Source organism: Micromys minutus (genome assembly GCF_963924665.1).
Source record: "Micromys minutus genome assembly, chromosome: 26".
NCBI lineage: Eukaryota > Metazoa > Chordata > Mammalia > Rodentia > Muridae > Micromys > Micromys minutus.
This window is the reverse complement of record NC_137961.1, coordinates 36311180-36320637: the sequence shown is the minus strand read 5'-3', so window position 1 is coordinate 36320637 and position 9458 is coordinate 36311180. Positions and strand designations below refer to the sequence as shown.

The window sequence follows — 9458 nt, the reverse complement described above, 5'->3', positions numbered from 1 at the left end:
CAGATTTTAGCATCCTTAATAGTGTTCTTTTCCTCGACCTATTTTCACGAACTTTCATTCCGTGTTGATTCTTGTAGCGCGTTAACAGTAACCAGAATTCAGAAAAGCTTTTATGCCTTAAAAAGCACCTGGTTACAACAGTAGTCATTTCGGAGTGTTTGAATTCTCTCCTCACTATTCTTTTCCGGTGTTCGATGCTACATTTTTCCGGAATGAGAACTGAACTTCTCATTTTTTGTTTTGACCCAATTTTTGCCCCCCTCCGGCCTCCATCACCTAGGGCGCTTGTTTCCAGGAGGCGTTCAGGGGTTGGCCCAGAACCAGGGCGAGCACCGGCTCTGCGCCCTGGCCGCCGGCTGTCTCGCCCCGGGCCGGGGCCGCAGGAGCCTCGTCTCGCCGCAGCACTGCACCGGCGGCCCGCAGCCCCACACCCGGCCTTTGTACGTGCGCCCAGGCGTGCCAGCGCACCCGGCACGTGACCCCGCCGAACGTGGCATTGTGTTATCACGTGACCCAGGTGCGTACGCGACGGAGCGGGCTGCGAAGATGGCGGACGATGAGGCCGAGCAGGAGCGCCTGAGCGGCGGCGGCTGCGCGGCGGAGCTGCGGCGCCTGGGCGAGCGGCTGCAGGAGCTGGAGCGGCGGCTGTGCGAGAGCCGGGAGCCCGCGGTGGAGGCCGCCGCCGCCTACTGCCGACAGCTGTGCCAGGTGAGCCCCTCCCCCTCCGCGGGCCTGGGCGGCCGGAGCGCGGGCGGTCCGCGCCTTTGTGTGCAGTGGCCGGGCTGGGCCGGGCGGCCTGGGGCTCCGTGCAACGCTCCGGGGCTACGCCGCGGGCGCCCGGCTGGCCGTCGCGCGCCAGTCCCCTGTCCCGGCCGCCGCGCGCAGTCGCCCGGCCTTTGTTGTCGGGGTAGGCTGTGACCGTAGGGTCTTTGTTGATGTTCTCGAGCCAATCCCGCCGGACCTGCAAAGCTGGGAGTGGCGGCGGCGTCTGCGCTGCGGCCGTAGCTGCTGGCTGCTCTCCGCGGTGCAAGGGAGCTGTCACCGCTCCGTAGTCAGTTGTCCCTTGGGGGCGGCTTTTCCAGTGCCTGTTTCGTCTTTACGTTCCGGAAGAGTACGATTTCCGGCCCCCCGTGCACCCCCACCCCCACGTTTCTTGGGTTCTTTCCTGTTAAGTGTCTTTAGTTGACAAGGGATTTGTGCTTGGGTCAGTTTCAGACCTTTTCATTCTTTTCTTGCCCAAGGACATTGCTTTTCAGCAGCGTGTTCTAACTAGGATTTAGAATGTTAGTAACATTCTAAATTAGCTAATGACAGAAATCAAAGCTTGGGTCTCGTTTTAACCACGACTCCCAGTGTAGAAATTCCAAGGAGCTGCTGCTGGCTATGGACTACATTGATGAAATTGCCTAGTTGAGGAGGCCGTTTTTAACATAAAGAGTGAACCTAATGGATGTGTCGTTCTTCAAATTTTGCTTTGGAAACACTGAGATTTGAACATGGTGGAGCATTAAAGGATTTCCCAGTTACATTTTCAGTGCCCTCCTCCAGACTCTGAAATCTTTCTTTATAGGATCAGATAATAGGGTTTTTGATCACATACAGAAGAAACTCCATTGCTATATGTATTTTTATGCTTATGCATTATTTGGTACTTCATTATTTTAAAAAGAATGTATAGGATCAAGGATGACTTGTCTACAAATATATGCAGTCAGAAATTTCATCAGGTAATGTAACAGATCTGGAGGCAACATTAGACAGTCATTGTTTTAAACCTTAGTATTAAAGAATCTTTGAAATTTGCTATTTTCTCTTCCCTGAAATCACCCACCATCTCTTACTAGGTCTTTATATGCGGAAAACTTACTTTAACCTGAGAGATTATTTTAGTAGGATTTACAAATAAGGCTTTCATTTGTAAGTGGAGTCTGCTTCTAGGGGAGACGTTTGCTTTCCGAGTTTACCATGTTCTCTTTGCTGGCATTGAATGTTGGGTAGTCCTCTTCACCATCCCATATGCTAGGATTACAGATCTGTGCCACAGTGACCAGTCTGGAGTCAGCTTTTGAATCTGTGGGGAAAGGTAAAGTGTACTTTAGTTGGGGGTATTTTAACTCCTTCGTAGAGTACACTGATGGTCTTAAGGATTGATAACATTCTGAAAATGAAGCCTCATGTAATAAAGACTACAGGGTTCTCTTTCACTTTTGAGACTGATGTAAAAGTATCAGTGTGTGTGTGTGCGTGTTTGAAATGGTACTAGGGATTTAGCTGAGGGACCCTAGCATGCTAGGTACCATCACCAGATTTTAATTACTTGTTTATTGTTTCGATTTTCTCCAGACATTCTCCAGACAGGGCGTGTGTGTGTGTGTGTGTGTGTGTGTGTGTGTGTGTGTGTGTGTGTGTGTGTAGCCCTGGCTGTTCTGTAGACCAGGCTGGCCTTGAACTCAGATTCACCTGACACATACCCAGTGCTGGAATTAAAGGCATGTGCCATCACTCCCTGGCCCTAAAGTTACTTTTAAGGAATACGACAGTTTAAAAAATAATTTTCTATATTGGTTTCATTAAGTGATAAATTTTAAGGTATATAAATGATTTTTTGTTATCTTGCTGATAAAAATTGAAGAGTAAATGAAATAATCATTGGTGGTGTTGAAAAATTACAAATAGTAATTCATATTGAGGACATATTGGCCTCAAACTCAGTGGAGGATGACCTTAAATCTTCGCCTTTTCTGTTTCCATCTCTAAGTGTGTCCCATGATGTTGGGCATTACTCCATGCTGAACGTCAAACCCAGTGTCTCGTGGGTGCCAGGCTTCTTCTCTGAAGACTGATTTATTCTCCCTACCCCCGAATTTATAAATTATAAAAGTGATTTCTAGAGCTTTAATCTTGCATTTGAGAGGCTGAGGCGGGCAGGTCAGAGTTTAAGGCCACCCTGGGCTACATAGTGAATTCCAGGTTGTAGCATAAGACAGAAGAGAGAGTTGGGGTTGGCTTCCAACACAGTTATCTTTAGAATTCTGTCTGGACATCTACCTTAGTTAACATGGGATTTAATATTAGATGTAAGAGGCAGAAATTAAGTCTTATTTTTCTAACCTTGGAATTACAGCTCAACATTTTTTTTTTTTAATGTCTTTTTCCTGTAGACCTGGGCTGTCCGTGCTTCAAGAATGCCAGGACAAACTTTTGGCAGTCACTGAACTTCATAGCTAATATTCTGTCAGCATTGAGGTTCAGTTGTTTTAAAGTCCTCAATTTTGTGCTTACTAAAAGATTGTTCTGTTATATTAACATTAATTCGTGTGTCTGTGTGCATGTGCCACAGCATGTAGAAGTGAGAAGAAAGCTTGCAGGAGTTCTTGTCTTGGTCAGGGTTTCTATTTCTGCACAAACATGATGACCAAGAAATAAGTTGGGGAGGAAAGGGTTTATTCAGCTTACACTTCCACATTGCTGTTCATCACCAGAGGAAGTCAGGACTGGAACTCCAGCAGGTCAAGAAGCAGGAGGTGATGCAGAGGTCATGGAGGGATGTCACTTACTGGCTTGCTCAGCCTGCTTTCTTATAGAACCCAGGTCTACCAGCCCAGGGATGGCACCACCCACAATTGGCTGGACCCTCCCCCCTTGATCACTAGTTGAGAAAATGCCTTACAGCTAGATCTCATGGAGGCATTTCCTCAAGGGAGGCTCTTCCTCTGTGATAACTCCAGCTTGTGTCAAGTTGACACAAAACCAGCCAGTACACTTCTCTTCTACCTTGTGAGTCCCAGGGATCAAACTCAGCCCTTTATTGGCTGAGCCATATTGCTAGCCAGGTTTTTTTTTTTTTTTTTAAAGACAGACAGATACACACACACACACACACTGTAGCTGTCTTCAGACACACCAGAAGAGGGCATCAGATCTCATTACAGATGGTTGTGAGCCACCTGCAATGCTTCAAGAATGCCAGGGTAAAGTTTTGGCAGTCACTGGACTTCATAGCTAATATTCCTTCAGCATTGAGGCTCAGTTGTTTTAAAGTTGCTGGGAATTGAACTCAGGACCTCTGGAAGAGCAGTCAGTGCTCTTAACCACTGAGCCATCTCTCCAGCCTCCAGATTTTTATGTGTATTTAAAAAATACTTCTAAAGGTTTCATTTTATCTTATGTATATGGTGATTTGCCTGCATTTAGTGTACAATGTCCTCAGAAGCTTAAAGTGTCAAATCCTTTGAACCTCTTGGGGTCTTTTCAACCACCACGGCCAGCAGACTAACAGCGCATGGAGGCAAGAGGGCGTGTGGGCTCAGCAGGGTAGAGTGGGTGCTGGTTTAAACATCAGGACTAGCCTCAAGTCCTTTATTTTAGACATTCTTAAGTACAGCACAGTTTGGCAAAAGGTTTCCTGCTGATACTTGATTCCGTCCCATGTGCACAATAAAATTTAAGACTGTATTTAAACTCCTTGTACATAGGCCACCTTTTATAAAGGTAGGTTCTATAGATTGACTTACTTACAGTAAGAGGCGTGATCACCAGACTGTTAATCAGCTTCCACTCCCAGCTTTCGGGGCAGATAAGAGAGTTATGCATTCCCTCCTTTGATGGAATAGTCCACGTATTTGTTGTTCCTGGTTCCTTAGTGCTTATCCATGATCATAAGGACCTCCTTGCCTTCCATAGGACCTGGAGCTACAGGCAGTAGGGTGCTGGAACCTACTTCAGGTCCTCTTCAAGAGCAACATGTGCTTTAACCACTGAACCCATCTCTTCAGCCCTACTTTTACATTATTATTATCATTGTTGTATGTTTCTGCATGCATATGTGAATGCAGTGAAGGTCTGAATGCTGCTTTCATGATTGGATTACCCTTGCCCAGTGGGCTCCAGGATCAGTTTCACATTGTCAGGTTTCTGTGGCAAGCACCTGTTCCTACAACTCTGTATTTTAAGCTTAAGCAGGTCCCTACATTCTGGAGTTTGAGGCAGAAAAATTGCTGAGTTCTATGTCAGCTTGGGGAACCTGTCTCAGAATAACACATAACAAATAAAATAACCCCCAATAACATCAAAGACCAATTACCATTTTCCCCTTCCCCCTCTACCTTTTTAAACAAAGCAAAACACTGTCTCAGAAGGTGCGTAAGCTGCCTTCCTTGGTGGCCGCCGAGGGTGGCTCCATTGCTTTCCTTCCTTGCTGTCTTCACTCAAGGTAGTTGTGCATATCTTTGGGATGGCATGTTACTGTTGTGCTTTTATAATGAATCAGGGTGATTGCCTCAAATATCGATCATCTCTTCATAATGAAGTCATTCTATATATCCCTGACTCTAGCTAGCTATTTCGAAAAACATGTTACACTATTCCTGTTACTCTGATATATAATAGGGCATCCTATTTGTAATCGTAATTTGTATTGTTAAATACATTCTGTTTGTCTTCCCAAAGTCCCTGGTCCACAGTTTTGGTTCTTTATATGATTGAGATTACTTGTTTTATGTTTCTTTGTTGGGTTCATTTAACTGAACTTCATGTCAGGTTTAGTCCATGTTTTTGTAGATGACAGGATTTCACTATTTTATTGCTGAATAGAATTTTATTCTCACCTTTTCTTTATCCAGGAATCATTGATGAGCATTTGGCTAGTTTCCTAAGTTGATTGTTTTGGGCTGTGGTGAGGTGATTTTATGGTGATACTCTGTTTCATTTGAACCCAGGACCTTGCAGAAAGCAAAGTAAATCATTCCCAATCACCTAGCCAAGTTTCCAGCCCTCTCATTGTGGTTTTAGTTGGTATTTTTCCTAATAGTGGAGCTCAGGACTTTAAAAATATATATAGATCCTTATTAGGTTTTTTTTTTTGTTTGTTTTGACCATTTTTGAGTTAGTTTTTTTTTTTTTTTGGGGGGGGGGTTTGGCTTGCTTATATTTTGGATATTAACCCCTTGTTTGAAGTGCAGTTTGTAAAACCCCATTTTCCTTCATTCAGAAGGTTCTCTTTATCTTGTTCTTTTTCTGGACAGAAGTTCTGCAGAGGCTTTTAGTTAGATGTAACACCAGATGCCTAATTTTGCTTTTAGGGTTATATTCAAAAAGCCCTTACTCAGTCTTTTTTTTTTCTTGTAATTTTATAGTTTATGTTGAAGTCTTTAATCTGTTTTGAGTTGTTTTGTATATAGTGAGAGAAAGCATTTCAGATTGATTTTTCTCCTTATGGATATTGGATTTTTCAGTTCACGTACTGAAGACAGTATTCATCCATAGTTTATTTTCTTGGCACCTTGTGGAACATTAGTTAGCTAGAGATTCGTGAGCTAAAAATGAATGTTTAATTTTTTTTTTTTTTTTAACTTCAGCAGGAGTTGTGCTGGAGAATACAGTGAATACATAAAACTAGAACTTGCTTATGGAGATAAGTAATTTCTAATTGATGCTGAAGGTCCTGACCTCTTTGTCACTCTCCTTCCCTTCTATGCAAGTGAAGAGAAAAAAATGGCTTCAAGTTTTCCTTGTTGGGAGCCGTGCAGAGGTGGAGAACTTGGATTGGCCAGAGAGCCTGCTGTAGACCTTTAATGTTCCTGTCATTCGAAAGTTAGCGCACATTCATTTTTATGTAACTGTAGCATTTAATTGTATTACATAGTTTCTTAACATTGGCTGACAGTGAAATCACAAGATTCCTCAGGGACAGTCTCTTAGATTGGTTCAGAATAATTTCTCTAGTTACTAATGTAAAATCTGGCTGTCTAGATGGGACATTTTGAATGGTTTTCCTGTGCTGAGCTAGTACTCACTGAACTTTTATTGACTACTTACTATTATGAGTAGCCATAATGCCTAATTTCAAGTACTTTACAGTCTTTGGAAGACGGACAAGTCATTTTGAATGTGATTTGTATTTTTATTTCTAAGATGAATACAGTATAATGGAAAGTTATTTGTTTAGGAATTTAAATAGACACGTTTCATCAGGGTTCTTTAAGGCACTTTAAGATAATTAGTCACTGAAAAAGAAGCCAATTTAGTAGCTGAAGAGTGGCTTGCTTGGGTATAATGTTTGCTAACAATGTACACTGGGTTGGTTGATTGTGACTGTTTCAAGACTTTGTTTTTAAACATTTTACTTGTTTTAACTATGTTGGGGATTGAGCCCCAGGAGTTGATGCTTGCTAGGCAAGTGCTTTACCACTGAGCTACACCCCCAGCCTAGCCTCTGTTTTAAAGATTAAATTGGAGTTTTAAAGCCGTCATTAAAACAGGAATGCACACAGATTTTCATCATTCTAATAATGACTTGGTTTGTGGTAGTCCCATTTTGTCTTAAAAGCTTGGGCTCTGAATCCTGAAGTAGCTGGAGGAGTCCTGCCCTTGGATACTTGTCCTCTTCCCAGAGAAGGACTGTGCTATTGAGAATGGGAGTTTGTACATTTACATAACTTAGTCACTGCCGCATGTCTATCTAGAAACAGGTTTGGGTAAAAGCACTTTGAATTTAAATGTTTATACTGTGCATGAGACTGTTCAGACTTCCTACTTTCTCAGCACAGTTGCAAGCAATTACTCAAACAGCTGCTTACAGCTGTCTGCCGCTGGCTCTCAGCACTTGGCTAAGCCAAGTGTAAAGCAGCTCTGCAGCCTGGAGACCTAGCAGGGCTCCAGTGCACGTTACATAGTAAATAAAAAAGATCCAGTGAGGAAGCAGAGCAGTGGGGTAACCCCAGGCTACAGGATACAGGATACATCCCTCCTAGTCTGACATAATTGAAAATCTGGGCTTTTCCCCTTTCTTCTTTTGAAACAGTCTTACTACTCTTCATGGCTTGTCCCGCAGACAGGTCAACCTCAGCCTCACAGATATCACCTGCCTAGGCCTCTCAACTAGTGGATTAAAGACATTCCGACCTTTCTTTTGTTTTGCTTTTTAAGACTGGGCTTCTCTGTGTCGCCTTGGCTGTTCTAGAACAGTCTTTAGATGAACTCTGACTCACCTACCCCACCCTTGCCCCCAGGTGCTGGAATTTAGGAGAGGGAAGCATTTTAGCTGTAGGCACTGTGGTTTGTAGGCACTCTCACACAGAGAAGAGGTTTGGAAGAGAACTCAAGGCTAGCCAGGTTTGCAAGGTGGGGAAGGAGAGGGAGAGCTGTTGAATACTTGCAGCTTTCAGCATCCATAACCTGTAACTCCTGCTCCTGGGGCTCCAGTGTCCTCTTGCCTTCATGGGCATCTACACATATGACAGACATTCACAACATAAAAATGAAAGTAAAAAACATTTTTAAAAGACAAAAATAACATCATTTATAGCCAAGAACCTAGGCTTAGATATTATAGGAGTTGTAAGATGCAAGAGATTATAGTATGTTATATACGAACACAACAGCAGTTAAACACTACTCTGTTATGGCTGTCACATGTCAGGGTGCTGTATATCATTCAATAACAAACTAGTTTCACTTGCGTACTGAGAGTTGGTGGGCCTTCTGTCGTCTAGGCAGGCCCTTTACCACAGTGCTGCATCTCTAGTCCTGACTGGTCGTTGTGTGTTTACTTCACTCAGAAGTATATTGTCAAGATAATAATTTCATAGCAAATCATATAATTCTTTGGCTTTGTGTTTTACCTGGTCGGGTATAATGATTAATCTCCTTACTCAGAGTGAACTGCAGTGTGACATACAGTCTAAAAAAATAAAAATAAACAAACCCCCAACAACAATCAAAACTCTGTCTAATAATTGTATTCTGGGATTGTGCCTAACTAGGTAATTATTGGTAGATATTTAGGAGAATAAGGTGTTTATCTATTTATTAAATTTTATTTTGATTATTTTTTGTGTGTTTGGGTATCTTGCTTACATGTATGTATGTGTACCTTGTGCATTCTTGGTGCCCGTGGAGGCCAAAAGAGGGCTTTGGATGTAACTCAGTGGTTGAGTCCTTGACTAGAAGGACATTAAGGGCAAAGTGTTTGAAACTGTGTAAGCATGTTTCTTAAGAAACCAGGCAAAGCGGTGTGTCTCTGCACAAGGGAGTTGAACCCTTTCAAGGAGTCACATATCAGATAGCCTGCATATCAGATATCTATAATAAGATGCATAATAGCAAAATTACAGTTACAAAATAGGAACAAAAATAATTTTAGGGTTTGTGGTTACCACAACATGAGGGGCTGTATTACATGGTCACTGAGAACCACTGTCCTAGGAAGAAGAGGCAACTTACTCTTCCTCACTTTAATCCTTCTTCCCTCAAGTTTGCTGCTGTTGTGTCTTTTTTAAAAATTTTTTATTAGATATTCTCTGTATTTACATTGAAATGTTATCCCCTTCCCCCACCCTGCTCCCATCCTCCTCCACCTCTACTTGCCTTCACAAAGGTGCACTCCCTCCTAATCACCCTCTCCACCCCATTGCCTTGCCATTCCCTACATTGAGAAAACATGCCCTCCCGGGACCAAA

General features: G+C 43.0%; 1 protein-coding gene across 1 annotated transcript in view; it reads left to right on the top strand.

Moving 5' to 3' along the window:
* Nucleotides 1-546: 546 nt before the first annotated feature.
* Nucleotides 547-9458, top strand: part of ZNF292 (zinc finger protein 292) — a gene marked incomplete at its 5' end in the record, with an annotated part of 60945 nt that continues 52033 nt past the window's right edge. Inside the window, one exon of the mRNA XM_080938476.1 lies at nucleotides 547-708. Within this exon, the coding sequence (XP_080794602.1) occupies nucleotides 547-708 (162 nt within the window). The remainder of the gene's footprint in view (nucleotides 709-9458) is intronic.